Here is a 20,711-nt window from a genome sequence, read left to right on the forward strand (position 1 = left end):
ACATGTTGATAAAAGTACAAATCAAAATGTATTTTTTTCGTCTAAGTAAATGTAAAACCCGGGTGCGGCTGTATGCAATACCGTTCACGCTCGGTGAGAGGTGAATGGAACAGGCGAATGTTGCTAGGCCGACAACATTAGCGTGTGCCAACGCGCCCGAACAATGAACTAGCCAAATGACGCTCGTCTCGTGGATGTCACTAATGTAAATACAGAAACTCACGTTGTAGTTTCATGCTGATAGAAACAAGCCTTATTAACACACCAGTTTTTTTAGACTGCTTTAAGTATTATGAGTTTTTATAATTTCAAAATTGACATTTTAACAACCAATCATTGCTTGTATTCACCATTTATAATAAGTACATATATACATGAATAGAGATCACAATATAATTCTAGTATATTCATGAGAATTGTTCGATAAGTCCTAAGTAATAAGTGGACATTTAATGAGAACTTGTCCCCTATAAAAAATGATGTTATATTTCTGTGTACTAATTTATTATCTATACATCTGTAATTTCTGGAGATATTCATTCTTCTTCAATATTTTTAATTAAAAAGGTAGTAACAGTACACATTTTCTGTAAATCAAACTATCACGAATACAGGTTACATCGAGGGTCCAGGTAATAACAAATAGAACACTGATTGCCAATGTTTAATTTTATACGCAAACAAAAACGACAGCTACAGCAGAAATTGAAACGTCCTGAAACTGAATTGAATACAGAACGAGTCTGTGGAGGGTGGATTAATTGTTAATTGGATCACAGTACCTATATTTATTATTGAACCAAATTTAAAACTCTACAATACCAAACAGTGCTTAATTGGAGAAATAACGATTATTTTGTATGACAGAATATGATATTTTATGTTAAAAATTAGGTAATATCTTATTTTCTTCGGGCCATATTTTGGCAGCGTTTACAAAATCGAGAAATCGAAGGCGTAGTGTATAACATAAAATGTTAATATTTCTTGAGTGGAATGTAGAAAGTGGCTCTCTGATATAAGGGTCATCTTGCGAAATGCTTTTGACCGAGCCATCTAGGGACATATTAAAATATTGCATGTACTTCTGAACTTATTATATAATTAAACAAACTTAAGTGTTAACAGTAATTAATATGTGACGATTAAAAGAAAATGTTATGACCAATTATTATATAATATATTCGTTTATTACAGTCCATTTAAATGTAATTTTAAATATTGTTTAAGGCTATTGTTTCATAGGATTGAGTACATAAAACAAGCAAATCTAACCTAGGCACATATAAGTAAAACTCGCCACTATTAGGTAAATACATTATGATTAGATAAGGCCCGTGGGTACGGTTTACACGCGATGTGCTGAACATTGAGATCATATCTATCCAATGATGAAAATTGTTTACACTTGAATTTCTTTTTGGTAGACATATTTTTTTTTTGTTATATGATTATGGAGTTACTTAATGATTAAATCGCTAAAATTAAAAGTAATGTGTATCCATTATGTTACATACGTTTTTATATTTTATGTCTTAAATCTTATTTTCATCTTTCTTTTATCAATAAAATAATTTACATCAGATATTTCGAAAATCTCAATCTATTTAATATAATATAATAGATTATATGTCAATTATAGGTCGAAATCTTACTTCTTACAAAAATTATAAACGCGAAAGTTTTTGAGTATGGATGGATGGATGTTTGTTATTCCTTCACACAGTCGACTAACTTCTGAACGGATTTTAATGAAATTTTACAGTAATATAGCTGAAACATCAGAATAACACAACGATATTGTGTAAATTGGGCGAAATATATGATGTTACATATACATGTACAAATGTCAAGTGTGATGCAGACGAAGTGCGCGGGTCAGCTAGTCATACACATAAATAAAATGTTTACTGTAGCAGTGTGTAAATTGCAAACAGTAAATAATACAAATCGTTGCACGTCAGGTAAACAAACAAATTCTTTTATAATGATAATTTGATTATGTCCGCCCTTATCTCGGTGGCGTTTCAATTATCCACTCGGCTGTTTTCTGTAGACCTCGACATGACGGCGATGCACTGTCTCTGGTTTAAGTAACAATTAAATAATCGCCAGGGCGTGTCGCGGCAACCTTGTGTCTGTTGTCGTGTTGCAACCCGTGTCAAGGAAAAACCTACTTCACAGTTTCCCTGGCCACGACTTGGAAGTTCGCATGTGACTATCGATTAAACGCGTCAGTAGTTTTTCTTTTTTCAAGCTAGTTCGTTTTGAGGAAAGAATTGGGCCGTTCCTAGTTTTTTAATATTATACAGTTACCGATTTAAATTATTTCTTCATAGAATTTTATTACATTATTGGTCTTACATTGACGAAAATCCACCTTTTTTAATGTTAGAATCGTAGATCGTCAGAATGACAGACTGAGATTTAATATGAATGTTTTTATTTTCTAAAACAAACCGATTGACATATCGTAAACAATCAAGTATAAATTAATGATTCCTTTCTAAACATGTTAATAAGACATGTAAATAGCAATTAAATATTTAATAAAAAACGTCGACATAGTATAAGGGACGTTGTATATTGACACCTACTCAACTTATGGCTGATGATTACATAACAAGTCGCGACGTGGTGTGACACAGCGCGCGCGCATGTTGCGCTGCTGCATCGTGATGTCAAGGATGCATACTGCGGCATATTACAACGATGCTATTGTGCCACGGTCACATGTAAACTGATATTAAACAAAACTGAAAAACTGCAATTAATAACAGTACAGTATGAACAAATAAATAAAATTACATTTTATTTGTCATTCTGTGGATTGCTAGGAAACAATAGCAAAGACAATTACATTTATTTTTCATATAATAAAAATGTGACTGATAGGTTACTGTAGAGGAAAGATATGTATGAGAAAACTATTGTTGTGGGACTTTATTGACGTAGTAGGTAGAACCCATAACAATGATTCTTAGAATTTTGTGTTTCTTTGTGGTAATTTCTGAAACGGATTAACCGATTAAGTGTGCAGTTCTTACTAATGTATTGTTGTAAGCTTAACTTAAAATATAGTGCTTGTTTTATTCTATTCTACTTACAAACAAAAGAGTTATATGGGTACGACGTTTCGAGCTTCATACTCTTTAATAATCATAAATTATATAGGTTTCAATGTATTTATTCGTACGCCACTTATCCCAGTTAAAGTTGTGGTATCCGATTGATCCTACTGATTAGAGTTTATGTATTGGTCTGGTGTTATTGTTTGTTCATTAGCTAGGTGCATAATGTAGTTGAGGCGAGTTCAGTATGCACCAGTAGTGGAGGGCCTTGACTGCAATGCGCGCGCGCCGTAGCATGTCAAGGGAGCGCTGCTTTCGCTGACACGCCTGCGCTGAACGTAAATCTCATGAAGTTGCAAGAAAATTCATATACGTCATTGATATTGTTATTAAAAAAACATTTTAAAATATAAGGAACTAAAACTTCATATTAAGTAACTAGGTCAATGAATGTTATCTCGATGTTGGTACACAATAGTTTATACAGCGGAGGTAAAAACGATTTAAACATGACCTTTGTATCAGGAGTGGTGTAGGTCTCGAGTCTCAGTGTCATATGAATTATCTATATGATGGTGTATAATTATTATGAACCAATGCGACACTTAAATGATGCAAAAAGATTCTGATTTCGTACGAATTTATTTCATTTGACTAAAGATAAAATTTTTACACAATATAAAAGAAATCTAATACACCAGAGGAACGGAATCGAGGGTAGCGCAAATCTGAAACTAGAATTGGAGGCGAGACCCGCGTTAAGAACTCGCGTTAGTAGCACGAAGACAAAGCCGAGCAATCTTCTAAGTGGTTGAGAGGCCGGCAGTCGGTCGCAGTCAGCGGCGGCGGCGGCTCGGGAACAAAGCCACCCTGCGGGCCGCACACCCCGACAGATAAGCACACCCTCCATCGCCTCACAAATGCCTTTAGCGCTACTGAATGAGCCCGTCTCTACGCAGACTGGGAAACTTAGCAATATCTTCTTCGGGAAACATTTCTAATGTATATCTAATGAGGAATGAATAACGTAATATTGAGTTGAAATTTATTCATGTTCTGGAAACAAAGTAATTTCAGCACCCCTCGAAAATAAAAAAGAATCCATCCATTTCAGAAATATAGAAGGCACTGTGTAGACATGTGTGTAAGTAAAATCCAATTCATGTAAGACTTTCCATAAGTTATTTAGTAATAGTTACATGTTCAGTTGTAATATTACAATAACTACCACCCCAAATCGCTAAAATTATGTTGAGAATGGTACTACTATTTGACTACAACAACACATACTACAATGCAAGTACTTTTTTAGCCTATGAAATAGATATAGATTCACAATATCCACTCTTTTGAAACAATTTGTACTGAACTGAAATGACCAAGAATCAAATTCTGACCTCGTTTACGCCAATGATACGGAGCCATCTATAATGATAAATTTTAATAAATCTGGACATTATACACTGAGTATAAAAATAACAAAAGTTATAAATTCATTACTTTTCTTTTTATTCTAAATATTAAGAGAAATGTTAAAACATTATTTTAGTGTTAAGTGTGTAGTAAAAAAATAACTTATACAATTTAATGATTCTACAGATAATTTACAACTGACTCTACAATTATATATAGTAATATATAATTGTAGAGCAGTGGAAAAAAGCCAAACAATGCTTATTATATTTTGCTATATATCGTTTTTATTATTTACGTTCAAAATGGAATCAATAAACTTATATGGACGCCAAGTAAATTTCGGAGTCGGCGTCGATCGTCGGTCGCAGGATCCTTTCTGCGTTCATCGAGACACTTCGAACTTTAGGTTTGGCTCTTGCCAACGAAGGGTGTTGCCCACCTGAATTATTCATGTACTCGTACTTCAACCGTCAACTCGACGTAATGTGCGACTACGATTCTACCTCCATCAAGGGAAGTAGCCGTAAGTTGAAAAAATACAGATAAGTATTTTAGCGGCACGAAAATTTTAGTGTTCTCGCATATAAATGGCTAAATTACATGCAAATTTACATTGCTCTTCATTTAAAATGTTGTTTTATTTGATATTACTAAATCACTCAACTTATTTTTTATTACTGGGTGCGATTGTAGAGGTCAGTAGTCATTGCAATTATGTAGAAGTAATAAAAGTTACATTCAATTTATTTAATATCACATAAATCTTCTGGTACACATAAATCACAATATTCATCAGGTTTCCTGGTAGATTTAGAATTTATGCAATAAGAACTTATGAAATGATAATATTTAACTGTAACAAAATCGTGTAAAAATAGTACCTATGTATTGAATCAGTGTAGTAGTAGCGTTACTTAATTATTTATAAGAAAAACAATAACAATGGCAGCCTTTTTTTTTATAAAACTGACTGACACAAAGACTGTTATTAAGTTATCTTTTCCAGTCAATATTTGTTAAGCTGACGATCATTAGCAGGCTAATGAGCCTAGTATATGTCACAAATTATCGAGAAAACTCTCATTATTAAGTTTATGATATGGTTTGTAAATTCAACTCATATATAGACTATATTTCTATAATTCGTAATAAAGGACGAACTCTATCTGAGCCACTTACAATTTTTTGAATCTTATACTATTATATTTCATGAAGGGTTGCTCAATATCTAATGCTGTATGAATTTTAGAATTGGGGAGGAGAGATTTGTTAATAATAATGACTTTAGACTTTCTTGTTAATGAATGATTTATTAGGCAAACATTCACGAAAAAAGTAAATATTTGTTGTGGTGGTGCATGCACAAAAAGTCAATAGTGATAATAAAAATAGATAGAACAAATGTACTTATTTGTAATCACGGAAGCGCCGGAAATCTCGTTACCATCGTAGGTCGTGCATTAGTGATGCGAATCCTTCAGCAAATAAGTTTGTTCATTGTCAGTATTTATAACGTTCTTATCCTATTATATCCCGGCACAAACCTAATATATAACAGCTATAATAAATAATAATGTAATAAACCATTAAAATAACGTACAAACTTACAAATAAATACTTCACGGCAGGTAGAATGGAATCACGAAGTTACTATAGTTGGTAACACCGCACAGACGGTGGAACGAGAAAAAAAAAAACCAACATTGTTTCATTTGTTTTTCTGTAGAAGGATCAACAATCCGCTGCGCCTTGTCTTGGTGGAAACCGGTATGAAACCAACTGGTGGCCGGATCAAACGCCTCGCGGCTATCGACCATAATTTCAATGTCATACTCGCAAGGTCCTTGAATGTATTTCATGCCAATAACTATTTGTTATTACCTAATATAATATATGTTTTATATTATTTTATGCATAAAATATGTTAAGATAATAAGTGATATTCGGTGTAAAATATTCATCTATATTATTAAAACAGAATACGTACAGCTAAGACCCTTAGGGAAATTTATAATAGTATTTTAAAGACAATGAACTTAGTCTATTGAATGAATGAGCGTAGAAAGATAACGTAATAAAGTTTTGTTACATACATATAGAATTAAAGAAAATAAAATTTATACAGTAAAATTGAAAGTTTATAAATTTTTAATATGCAAATTTCAAATAAAGGTAGGTATGTGGATATAGATATATAATAGTATACTTTATTAACACAATATATTGAATAAAATAAAATAATCATAAAGTATTTATTTTATTTTATAATAAAGCAAATCTATGTCAAAGTGTGCATTAGTTTCATATAACCTATATATATTAAATTCCTAATAAACATTTACTACAATCTATGTGCAAAACTAAAATAATTTCAATCGTGTTGATGAAAAAAAGAGAAAGTGCAGTTTACTGTATGACTAAAAATCCTATAAATAATAGACATTACAAAGGGCAATGGGATTATGTGGCATATATTATATCTATCGAGCATGGGGCTGCGAGTGGGGTCAATGACATGCACCCCGCCCCACAGTGGGGCACAGACACAGGACGTGAGTCATTCGTGGGGTTACCAGCTGCTGTCGGCAAAAACTACCCTTGCTTGCAGGGTAGCAGCGCGTGTTGCTGCATGCGCCACTCTTTATTATAAATTTTAATTAATTGAACATTTTGTTAGCTGGCCTATTATATTTATCATCAGTGAACATATAGGAACTTCAGTGGAAGTGTTATTTTAAGTTTTTGAATGTCACATCAAACATTAAAAAAATATTTCTCGTTTTGAAAGGAATATATATTCCAAAACAAACATATATAACATTATTATGATCTATTCTCATTATCATAATTTCATCAAGCAAAATCAGCATAATATGTATGTTTTACATGGTATGTTAGATTCAAACAGATTCTGGCTGAACGAAAGCTTTTGAACTTTTAGTAAAAATAATGGAAATCTGAAAATCAATTATGTACCTATCATGTGCGCTCAAGTAATCTCCAGAGTCGGTCATAATGTATGAAATCAATTATAAAATTAGATGAAACAGCACAGCTTTATAGCAGGCAAAAATTGTTGATTGAGTCTTTCACATATACATATATCGATCGTATCTTACCTACTAATATTGTAAATAATAAAAATTGTGAGGATAGATCGTTATTCATTCATGCAAAAACTACTAAACGGATTTTGATGAAACTTTATATATAGTAATAAAGCTAATAAGAAGACTAACGCATGGGCTATAATTTAAATAGATATTATACTAACTCCTATATTGAAAGGATTCTGCCAATGAATTATGCATTCCGTAAACATATAATGTTTTTTTTTGCAAACACTGAAGTTAGCAGTAAGTGTAAATTGCACGTAATGCAGATTGTGATGTGAGTGAAAGCGGCGACATATGCCGACCCCATTCGCTTTACAAAGTGTGGATCTCGGCGCCATATGGTGCCCCAGACAGCTGATTCAACTCTTTAGGTATAAAGTACAGAATAACGTTTACAATTCGAAAGTAGGTTAAATTAATTTTATAATAGAGAGTCATTGAAATGTTGCGTTCATAAGTTTTACCAAAATACTGTAAGCGTTACTATTTAATGAGTCGCAAAGCATTTAAATTGACCCATGTAGATTGAAATATTGACCAAGTTCAATGTTAATTGGAGTGATTTATTAGTTGTCATATGTTAACATTCTGATATTGATGACGTTCTTTGTTAACGAAAAATATAAAAAACAGGCGATGGCTGTAGTACCTACTGGTAATTCGTCCTTCACCTAGGACTAACTGGGCAGCGATCCTGAGTAAGGTGCTTGCTTGACGGGTGTATATTTATAGATTGTACTTGCGACTGTGCGTATGGATAAGCGCTGTCTCCACATGTATACAACTAGTTTTGATCACAACAAGGACAATGCACCTAAACATCAAGTACATTTTGCAAATGTTTATATTGTAAATGCTCATGTATTACAAAGCATGTCAGTTGCGTGACTCATATTGTTAACTACCAAACTTTGAAGGCGGAAACTTGCTTAGCAGTGACGTAATGAGTATTGTACTTATTCATTATAATAAGATCGACGTGAGAACAATCGCTTCAAGGAGAAGTCGAGCATTAGTAGTCGCGGAGTCATTTGTTCTTAGTAGAATTCCCATGAAACAAAATAGTAGTCGAGTGAGGGTAAGCAGCGTGGCGTCAATAACCTCGGCGGTACGGATCGTGGAGGTTGCAATAAATACGACATCGGCGGCGTTGGCCTGGTCAAGAGCCTTTCAAGGCCGGGAGGCGAGGCGGGGAGTGCCCCTGCGCCCCACATCTGCGATTCTGTGCCTGGTCACCACAAATACAAAAGTATTTCTTCTACTCCTTTGACACTTATTGCATTCCTCTAAAAATATGAAAAAATCGACTCCTTATAATACGTTAGGATTCATAGTATCTATAATGCTTATGAATTTTGTTAGTTGGTCAATCATATCAGATATTAAAGAAATTTAGTACCTGAAGAAAATGTAAACGATATTAAGGTTTTTATTATTTTGGGCTAGTCTAGCAAGGTCTTTCATATTTTATGATTAATGATATCTGATAAACTATTCTGTAGGTATATAACCTTGTGAAGGCTCAAAGAGAAAATCGTGACCGCCAATTTTGTTAAGATTACGTATGCTTGGGTCGCAGGTTTCGTAACTTAGCCTACCAAGGTCGCAACACTAATGACTTTGTACTTGAAGTCCTAACTTTACCAAGAATTATATACAATTATTCTGACTTGTTGGATCCTTGTAAACATAATGTACAAAAGAACCTTTATTCGTTTGCTGAGTTGCTTAAGGCAAGTAACACTTCTATCATATTTGACATCTCAAAGGGACTCCTACAGTTTCTTGTAAGATAGTCAAACATAAACACAACACAAACACTGGCAGTATTTGAAGGGCCGGCAGGTAAACGCGATGAAAAGAGACGGACGCACGTCACTCCGAGCGAGGATTCAACAAAGGATCGGCCATTCGTGACAGGAAGCATGGTGCGGCGAAGCGAACTCACCGCAGATCGAGGAAACGCGCGGCTCTTGTTCTCCTGTCACAGGACATGTCGTCAGTAAACCAGTGCACTGTGATAACCACTTCACCAGCTAGGCACTACCATGATTGCGAAGCGCGCTCACCTCTGCGCACTACGTACACTACCATCACCGGCGAGCGAACGCGCGCACTGAGCCACGAACAGCGGCGCGGGACCTACCTGCCATTTCCGCGGCGCGGTGAAGCGGAGGTGCGCATCGTGCGGCGCACGCGCAGGTACGCGTCGTATTCAGAAGGGCGGTTGCTCTATAAGACGAGCCTTGTCGTTTTAAACAGAATCTGTCCTAAAATATTATTTACACAGTAGTAATAAATAATAATATTGCCAAATTTCTTATCCATTAAACAAAAACATATTATCTATATTTTGTTAAATGGGTAGCCGAGTTTAAAATTATTAAAATAGTATGACAGTATATTGCTCGTTTTGCGTATACATAATGAAAATAAATACGGAGATTATTTTTTTATACCTAATACAATTGTTCTAATTAGAAAGTGTTGGAGCGTTACTTACTTCAAATGAATAAGAGAAACCAGAGCCATGGATTCGCCCTCATTTACATGTGAATATTGTTCGTACAAATATGAGTCATTTCCGAATGCCCGACCAACTTTCACCAATGCTCGTGCTTCGATAATTAGCTAAACTGCATAATATGTTATATCTATACAGATATTGTACGATTAACCCTCTGTTTAAACAAATCGTATTTTGATAAGTTTTAAACACAGAGATATGCGAATATTTTACTTTACTTGTCTTAGTATTAAAAATTCAGCAGTGATCTTAAATAAATTCTCCAATATTGTGGTTGCCTTTTTATTGTTTATTAATGGCATATTTTTGCAATAATAATATTAATATTAATTTATTAATTTAATTACGAACGATTTTTGGATGGAGCACCCAGTAACTCTAACAGGTATAATTGCTGGCCAAGCACCTTTGGGATATGATAGGATGAAGGCTACTTTCATATTAGATATATTTAACAATGAATGGATGGACTGAAAAGTTAAAATTGTACATATGACAAAAGAATACTAGTTTTCTTTTACGTTGGGTAGCGCGTTTACCTGGGTCGTCGTGCGTAGAATGTAAGCCGAATCCAATATTATTAGAAGGGCACACCTGCGAGCATGTGACGTCATAAAGTTCCTTCACCTGTCTGGTGGCCGGCTATTCGTCAGCACCAAGCCACCCCGACAGCAATTCGCTAAATGAGAACTGTCAATAACAGAGACTGATGTGCTATGCTGAGTGATTTTCTAGATAACTTTACTTTCATTATACTAGTTATGGTTATTTAAAAAATATATTTACTTCAACTAATCCATTTCGGTTACCACGTGATAATTATGATTCAAATATTGTATTTTCATTGGAACACTATCATAAATATAATGACACAATCAGATGCGATCGAAGTGGACAACCTGATGATCAAAATGCTCTCAATGATATTAAATTATAATAAGTAGTATAGAAGTTATGATAGAACAGATCAACACTTTGGTCAGATTCGTAATACTATCCTTTGTTTCGTTATGAGACCATAACGAAATAGATATGTGTCTAAAAAGATAGACTAGCTTGAAATCTTTGGCTAAGAATGAAATTAATTCTCGGCAATAAAAATAAATCTTAATGTTGACAGTTACAACGTATACGACGTAAATAGTATAAAATAATAGTATCCTGAACCTTTCCTGTGCGCCGCTTTTCCTCGGCACGGTGTAAACAAAGCTGGCCGGAGAAGAATTCCCGCCGGATCTCAAAACGACCCTCTTGTTTTTTTTACTAGCTACTCAAATATCATTGTTCGCTCTCCCCGTTGTTCTCCGAGTAATTTAGTTTATTGTCCAAAAGTCAGAAACGGAGTGGGTGTGTCCCAATTTTACAAGGTATAAGATTTTCCAAATTGTCATTGCAGAGATAAAACGCATTTTATCTTTAAAGTCAATAGATACCAACTCATCTATTGATTATAATTGTTGAAAGTTTTTCAATTTTATTTAACCTACGCAATGGTTTAATCTTTACATGATTATTTCTGTGTTCCTTCCGTACAAAAATTTCAATACTAAAATTGGTATGTCTGGAACCAAAAATAAAGTTATTATAAAGATACATACAAACAAACTTTAACACGTGAAAAGGAAATGTAAATACTATAACAAGTATGTAACACAATAGAGTCATTAGCATCAAGAAGGTTGTGACCATGAAAAGTATTGTCCCTTCCATGTAAGAAATATTTGATTCATGGTATAATATAAATGTTAGTAAACATAGACGATGCGAATTTTTTGAGACTACCATATAGGTACTAAGCAAAGTAAGCAGTGGACTTTATAATGTCATATTTCTTATTTATATGACGTTTATGGATATTGGATACGAAGCAAATATCAGATACATTTTGTTGTTTTGAAAAAAGTTTGACTTGATTTCTGTAGCGAAATGAACTACATATAAAATACCGACGACATTGTCTTCATATCAATGTAATATGCGGTAACATATGAATACTGGTGACTTAATTATTACAATACAAAATAACCATAAATGAAAAATTACTATAATAGGTATTGACGCCATGCATTGAATAATTAGTCTCGTTCGTTTTGTTGATTTTAATGATTCAAAACAGTATTATTCTTATTGTTTGTTTTCACGTTTTCTGCATAATGTTAGTCTCCGCACACTACATTTAAATGCCTAATAATATGTGTAAACACGTAATTTGAAATAAAAATATACCTATACCTATTTATATACTGTTTAAGACACATTATGTAAATGTATCTAAAATCAGTACCTACGTAAGTCTGGTGAGTGTATAAAGATATTTTTAAGTAATAAAATCGGTAAAGCTCAAGTAGGGCTCACATCGACGGTTCCGAATAGATAATAAAACATCAATATATTTTTATTAAATATATTTATCAAAAGCAAATGTTGTGGATTAGGCGGAAAATCTATACCTTTAATACGAGAGTGGTAGAACTCGTAAATATAGTTTGAAACGTGTTCCATAAAATTATAGAAAAATGACATCAGATTACCATCTTGTTACATGTGACAAGTTCTACCCTTTTCAGCCATATCATAAGTTTATTTTATTTACAGTCACAAACAAGCCTATATTAAAATGCAATTGGCCCAGCATAGGGTAGTTAGTTAGTAGGTAGATACGTAATAAAACGTTAAATGCACGCGAAGCTGCTATTAGGAAATGGGCGCTGCCGCAGTGAACAAACGATAACGATTTCACTAGGCAGCCATAGTGAATGGAGAAAATTGTGCTTTTCAGCGGAATGAAAGCTCGCCACCATTGCAGAATTCGTAGTAGATAAAAAAGATATAACATTTTCGGCTCCGGTTCGCTCCTTTCATACTTTTATATCTCAACGAGCCAAAATAAAAACGTTAGAACGTAGATTTTATATGTTAAAATATCATAATATAATTTATATAGGTACATATTTGTAATATTAGACCCATGTCGCCATCATTATTTTAGCCTTTCATTAACCACACTTGAATATAGACTTACTGTAAGGTATACGAGTCCGTCGATTTGATCTATCTGTCTTTCTCATATAGTAATAACCTAATTTTATTTTCGGATGATCTCCAGACAATATATATAAGTATAAAAATCTGTCGTTGCTTGTAGTCCAATGGGCGAGCAAAATTATATTACTATAAATAATAGAATGGAAAGAAAATAATAATGCGAAATCGAAACTGTTTCTCACAAATCACGTATTTCTGTGTAATTTTTTATACAATATTTTAAATTAGGAATTCCTGAAAATAACTTTTACTAAGGATCACGAGTTAAAATATGTTTTGGGAACCATATACAGCAACAAAGCTACTTTTCTTTGCGTTCAAAGGTAGGGCACATATATATATATATATACAAAATTATACAAAAGTAGAAATATAGAAGCACTACTCTTACTAGTATACCAACTAGAATATACTAAATAAGAATTACTATCTATACTGAACCAATTCGATGTTCAGTATTATGTTCTTTGGCTTCATGTTTCCAACAAAAAAGATAAAATAGAGTAAAAATATACATGTATGTAATAAGAGATGTAATAATTTGTTGACATTATTGCTCTCTTTTATATGTAACTGCATGTTATAGCATCGTAACCCTTGCAATAACTTTATGAGAATACGATAATATAACTCAACAGATGGTTGTAAGGATAGTGACTATAGATTTTTATTATTTAACTATTGCAGTCCTAAATTTGTTAATTATATTAATATATTTATAACAAAATTGTAAACGTATTGTGTCTGTAGATACATGAGTTAAATACAATGAGGAAATAAAAAAAATAACAAGACTTACTTGTAATAATATTACCAAGGCGCTAAAAGGTTTTTAAATTTGGCTCTTACAATTTATACGTGGTTTTTACTGATGTACTGTAGCGATGTTCCTGTAACATTTCATGTTCGTTTCATTCGGATCTTAAAAAAATTCAAAACTGTTTTCCTGCAGCATCCTCTAAATTTTCCAGTATAATACACGTAGCCTGACAGTGTTTTAAGACTAATTGTTATAAATAATGTTACTACCTCATATCTTATTCATATGATATTGTATATGTAATTTAAAATTGAATACTAAGGTATGACGAAATTTTGTATTATCGAAGAAATCAAATTTTAATCTTCCATCAACTTACTACTCTAATCGTATCAAAAAAGTATACAGAAAGTTCCGAGCTTGATGAAATCTTAAATGTGATATTTAGGCCGCAAATCCGGACCATTATGTTCACCATTAATTTTCAGTGTTTGTTTTATTTAAGATGTCTGTCGACGAATTATAATTTCGTTTTACATTTTCTATTCTTTCAGATATTTTTAAACAGTTCCATAATAATATAGATAAATTGTTATTACATATATTTATAGGTATTATGATATTGCATATATAATAATGGTAGTATATTTTTTATGTGTTCAGTATAATTACATTAAGAGCATATAATGGTCATTAAGAATTCAGAATTATAAGAGGATATTACTTTCTAGACATAAGTTACTTAATTGCATGATAGTAAAAGACATACTCTTAGTATTATTAAGAAATGTCCTCCAACTTTTGACATAAGGCTACAATAAAAATAGAGAAAATATGTACGTAACGGTAGAACTTATAACAGTAAAATATATTCGAATATAAATACATACAATTAAGTAATCACATACAATTGATATAGCACAGATATCTTGTAAAAGAATAAAAATGAAATACAATGAAATAAAAATGATGTAAGGAATAAATGAAGAAAGTATTTAATAACAATATGGGACTATTTAGTATCTACATAAGAATGAAAAAAGATTGACCGGCGGAAGTGGTGCAGTGACGTCGTTTCAGCAGTACAAGGAAGAGGAACTGATGTGTTAGGCAACAAAGGTCATTGGTATCACTAAAAAATACTTCACGATAGTCTTAGTACTTGGATAGTACTGTGACACTATGTAGGCAGTTACTAAAAAGATTTACGTGCCATGACGCGTACTCAATATTTGAATGTTTGATCATAAACACAAAAGGTTAAGGCTGTATCACATACTCTGAGGAGACGTTTGGAACCAGTCGGCAATGATCGAGGCGGGAAATAAATTAATGGCTATACAAAAGCTTTGATGATATATTCCGCATTGGTTTCTACTGCTTGTATCATATTTCAAAGTCTCATACTGCCCTATATTAATAAATCTTCAAATAAAAGTGTATGTGTGTGTGCTGTGTCATCCAGCATCATATTTGATAATGAGTAAAACATAAGTTTAAAGACTATTTTAAAACAATTTCAATTAGGTGACGTACATAATTCTGTAGAAGCGAATTACTAATTAATTATACCACAACAGTTATGATGATTTGGCTTAAATGTTTTGCCCTAAACATTTATGTAGAGCGAAACATTAATATAAATATAAATTGTATAAGTCATCCTTTGCGTAAAATGACTGTAGTTCTAAAAAAGATAAAGTACAATGTATGCTTACAGAAAACAAGTTTATCGTCCGCATAGAACAAGAATATAGGGAGTGAATAGGTAAATCAATCAAATCAAATCCAATATTTATAATTACAGAACATTTTGACCCCTTTTATGCACATCATAATTTTTTATAACTTTCTCTTTCGTAATGTCATCTCCATACATTAAGTGTAATATATCAAGTTAAGTGGAATAGTTAGAAAATATAAAATATTTTTTGTGTTGAGCCACTTATTACAGTAAAATATTCAATTGCATGATTTATATTAATTAAAACCCGACGAATTGTAATTCATGGCGGTGCATAGAACATTTTATTCACCATATTATAAATGTTGATCACATCTATTCACATTTCCATCAGGTGAATCCTCATATTATGCTGCTGCTGCTTGTTAGAATATTAAATTTATTAAAGAAATATTACACAATTCAAATATGGGTATGATAGCAGTGTCCTCTGTAAGCTTAGCAACGTTTTAGAATAGTCGAGTGCTACTGTAGCAATACTTCAAACAAATGTCACTATTTCCGACTAAGGATTTGGAAAAGCCGGCTTTATAAGAGACAATGCTTTTGTTTGGACGGAAAATGCGGCCAGTCCGCTGAACGGCCAGCCAATCTAAATTCTATCAGCCGTCAAAGCTTTTAAAACAAAATTAAACTAACACGGAACATAGCGTGCAGTTATTTTCAGCTTACATATAAATCGATCGATAGCCTGTAATTTACACATTACTAGCATTATAGTTCACGCTTAAATATATTATACTTGCATACTGTAAGGAAGTAAGATAAATAGCCAGAAGGGAAGTCTGCTTAACACTCTGGGAGATGTCGCCAACATATAACTATTACATATGCGACCACTATAATTATCATGCAAAAATAGTACTCATATCATTCGATTCAATTAAAAAATATTAAATAAAGTAATAGAAATAGAAATAATCTTTATTCAAATAAACTCATTACAAGCACTTTTGAATAGTCATAGTTTGATTCTATCACTCATTCGGAATGCAGATTCATCACAAAGAAGAATGAGCAAGAAACTTGTGTGTTGCTCTTTTTAATAGATGTTTTTTTATATAAATAATTACAGTATAACAAGTAATTGACATGCGATAATCAACATAGAAATAGCTACGCACTCATTATTAGTGTAATCAGATAATATTGTCAGTGTTATGGATTTAAAGATTTTTTATAAAAACATTATTATCGTTAACGAATTCTTCAATTTTATATTAAGCTTTTTTTTTGCCAAGGAAGTGTTTTATTCGACATTTAAATCTTTTTTCTGGCAGACTTATAACAGACTCTGGTATTTTATTGTAAAACCTTACGCAATTGTCATAAGACGAATTAGTAACTTTAGCCAAACGACATTTAGGTAAAATCAGTTTGTTATTGTTACGTACGCTTTTATCAGTGCAATCACTAACTCTTTTGAAACTGTCTATATTCCTTCTGGCATACATGATATTATCATAAACATATTGAGAAGCAACGGTGAGGATATTTGATCCCTTAAAGTACTCTCGTAAAGACTCCCTGGAACCCATAGTATAAATAGAGCCATACTATAAATAATTAATTACAACCATATTATTAAGGATCCTTTTTTGTTTCATGAATTGTATTATTAATCCTTTAAATATCTCGAAATCATTATAAATTTTAAGCTTTTGATTAAATATTTAAGCTGCGAAACTTTCATTTACTTATCGGTACTTTTATAATTAATGAAGACAGAATCTACTTTACCTTCGTTTAATCTTCATGTAAAAATTATTATAAAACAAATAACAAAAAAGTCGATTTTAATAAATTATACATTTATAAATTAGATATTAATAAGGTTTCTACTAAAACCTGTCTTTGAAGATGTACTCTAGTAGGAACTATTTTAAAATTAAATTTTCTGTTACTAAAACTTTGATAAAAAATAATATTTTTTACGGCAAATGAATATATAATATATCTTCTATAATGAATGCACAGATGTAAAGTTGTTGTGTTGTAGGAGGTCATCCTATGCTTTACTGAACCGATTTTGAAAATACTTGTAATGCGTTACACCAATGTCTGTCTCACTAAAAGAAGACGTATGTTCACGTACAATAGACGTATGTTCTTTATAACTATATCAACACAAAATTATAAAGAACATACCTATATAGGATTCTCTGGCATAGAGGATAGTATGATAATAATATTGCATTTCCTTAGGGTCCATTTAGTCCACATCCACATCTTTCTTGTAGATATGTAATTGAGTCACATGTATGTATTATTGAAGTTTGTTATTATGAAGGACTGCTTTTTTATAAACTCCTTTCCGAGACAGCAACTGAATGTTGTGTTAAGGGAAGTATGTAACAATTTTTCGAATTTAGTAAATAGACACTATTGTCAATTTCTCTACGACAATATACAAAATAATTAAGAAATTTCATGTTTCCTTCTATTACTGTGCGGGCGCCATGGCATAACAAGCAATTATAGAAAATAAATAAACAAGATATTTTAAATAACAGCAGTTGTAGTACTACTACAAAGAAGGATTCTTTCTAGTTATCTACCATAGTTAAACGACAGTCTGCCTAACTATACAGTAGGCAGACTTAAAAATGTATATGTAATTAAGAATTTATACCATCAACAATTAGATTTATATTGTTATAATGACAAGTAACATAACTGGTATATTTATATTTAAACTAAGGTGATTGGGAATCGTATTACTGCGTAAGTCACATATACTCCAAACTCAATAATATCAAGGCATACCACTTTCAGTAACTAGTTACCAAGTGTTGACAACGCAATTCTCAACATACAAGTTAAAAACAAATCTAAAATCGCCCATTGAACGTTTCAAATAGTGAATGGGCTCGATATTTTTATATATAGAAATGTGTTGGGATTGCTTAAACCAATTCTATTCTTTAGCTATAAATAAAATCTATTAGTAGTTAACCTTACAAGGTCGAACGTGATTGATGGGAAAGTCCATATAGATAGTAAAATTAGTTGGCAAGAAAATGTATTGCAATTATTTGCAATTGTATATTTCGCATAAATATTGTTCCTATTGGGTACACAAGTGGTAGAATGTAGCACAAAATCGCAAGAGACGTCAGTGCGACCCCAGGCGGGGTCACAGACGACATATTACATCCGCGCTGATAACAGATAAGCGAAACTCGCTACTCGTATTTCTGTAAGCGTAATATCGCGCGCTGTCTGTTATTAGTTAAATTTATGAGCAGAGGTCGCAGATAACAGTGTCTGTCGATCTAGTTCTCGTGTTATGGTGTCATTTAATTGGATATAAACAAAACTATCTATAGGGCATGACTGATATCAGGGAGAGAATAACGTAAACGCAATAACGCAACAAATATTTTAAATTTTATATAATACGAAATCTCCTATCTATAGTAGTATAGATAGGAGAGGTCCTATCTATATATATTTTACAAAACAGACTTTTTTTACATTATTAACTAATATTATATTTTAATGAGGTCGATTTTGTTAGTTTGTCTCACTAATTCAGTCATCGTGTAGCTTGCTTTGTAAGCTGTTCCGGTTTGAAGGGTGAGATATAGGTTGTTTATATTAACTTTGGCTTTTCCTCCATTTAACACCGTATAAGGATTAACTGATTACATTTTAAATAGTTAAATTTTTATGGACTAATTTTAATATATGTGCTAATCAACGAAGTGAATATGTGTAGATTATATGCCCAAAATTTCAAGAGCAAATAGTTTGCAGACATTACTAGCAATTTAATACTATGAGTAGATTATATATCGACACGAAAATATTTGATAGATAACAGGACAAACTGACAATATGTTGCAGCTTTTGTATTGAATATCCAATCGAGCGTTATCATATGAGTACATTAGGTACATAAGTGTTCCTAATTTTATGTGTATTACAGCGACCTCGCCTTCGTTTTACTTAACCAATAACCACCCACGTAACTACTTAGGTTTTCCAACTTATCGTTGGTTCGTGTTCAGGGCATATATCCAGTAACAAGGTCTATTAGAGGGAGAAGGGATTGTTAGCAATGAAAACACGTGACCACATTGCCAGCAATCTCATATCATGTAGATCGCGCGTTGCGGTCCCTACTGCACATCATTGTGGTTAATTCCTAGTGAGTTTGTCACGTAGGGCTAACTGATTTGACTTCATTTTCATCCTATTATCATCCTAGTGCAAATGTAATATTGAAATTCGATAAACGCCTAATACAATTTGAGTCAAACTGAAGCAGTTAGTCACGGAGACTTGCATATCAAGAAAGAACTAGAGACAACGAAATTCTGTTTTCTAACGCGCGCTTCATTTATCATAGTAAATGGCAGTAGTTGATAATCTGAAGCTGCTCGCATTGTAGCCAGCTTCAAATATTATGAAGACAAATATAATAATTGAAAACGAATAACAGATTCAGCTGAACTCCCCATAGTGGATGTTGATTGTGCGGATTAATGTTAATATCAGATATATTTTTTAACTTCAAGGTAGCAGTGTCAATAAAAAATATGGCACATACGTATCGATTGGGGTAGGTAACTGCAGCCTAGGTATATTTGGCGTCTGTGATAATTTCAATAAATAGGAACTGTGTATTTAGGTTACGTTTAATGATAGTTATATTATTTGTATAGGTAGTTAAATAAAACTATTCATATCATTGATGGAATTTCACTCTATAAGTACGTTTCGTCACTTATTATTACTTAAGCACAAATTTACTAGGTGATTTATAAAAAATAGTATCTATAATTAGTTCAATGTCATTTAACTTGAACAGTAATTTTTAACGATTGATTTAAACTTGTTACTATACATAGCTGATATTCTACTAGATAACAAACCTTAATATATCTAAAAATGAAATCAAGGTACAAATTAATGACACTAGTTCGTGATCCACCTGCTTAGGTCACATACAAGTGACACGAGCATTTTTCTAATTAGTATGTAACAATTTATTCATAAAAATATGTCAATCGTATTAAAAAATATA

The 20,711-nt window shown here is 32.4% G+C and overlaps 1 protein-coding gene across 4 annotated transcripts in view; it reads right to left on the reverse strand.

Moving 5' to 3' along the window:
• LOC131847243 (protein gustavus) overlaps positions 1-20,711 on the reverse strand; it is a 60,978-nt gene that overhangs the window by 5,423 nt on the left and 34,844 nt on the right. The window contains exon 1 of one of the 4 annotated variants that reach the window (XM_059196762.1): positions 9,552-9,734. The exons of the other annotated variants lie outside the window; for them this stretch is intronic. Within the exon in view, the coding sequence (XP_059052745.1) occupies positions 9,552-9,598 (47 nt within the window). The 5' untranslated portion in view covers positions 9,599-9,734. Of the gene's footprint in view, positions 1-9,551; positions 9,735-20,711 lie in introns of those variants that run through there. 4 annotated transcript variants of the gene reach the window in all.

The sequence above is a fragment of the Achroia grisella genome, unplaced genomic scaffold, assembly GCF_030625045.1.
Source record: "Achroia grisella isolate CSIRO2021 unplaced genomic scaffold, CSIRO_AGI_Agris_v1 utg516, whole genome shotgun sequence".
In the NCBI taxonomy this organism is placed as follows: domain Eukaryota; kingdom Metazoa; phylum Arthropoda; class Insecta; order Lepidoptera; family Pyralidae; genus Achroia; species Achroia grisella.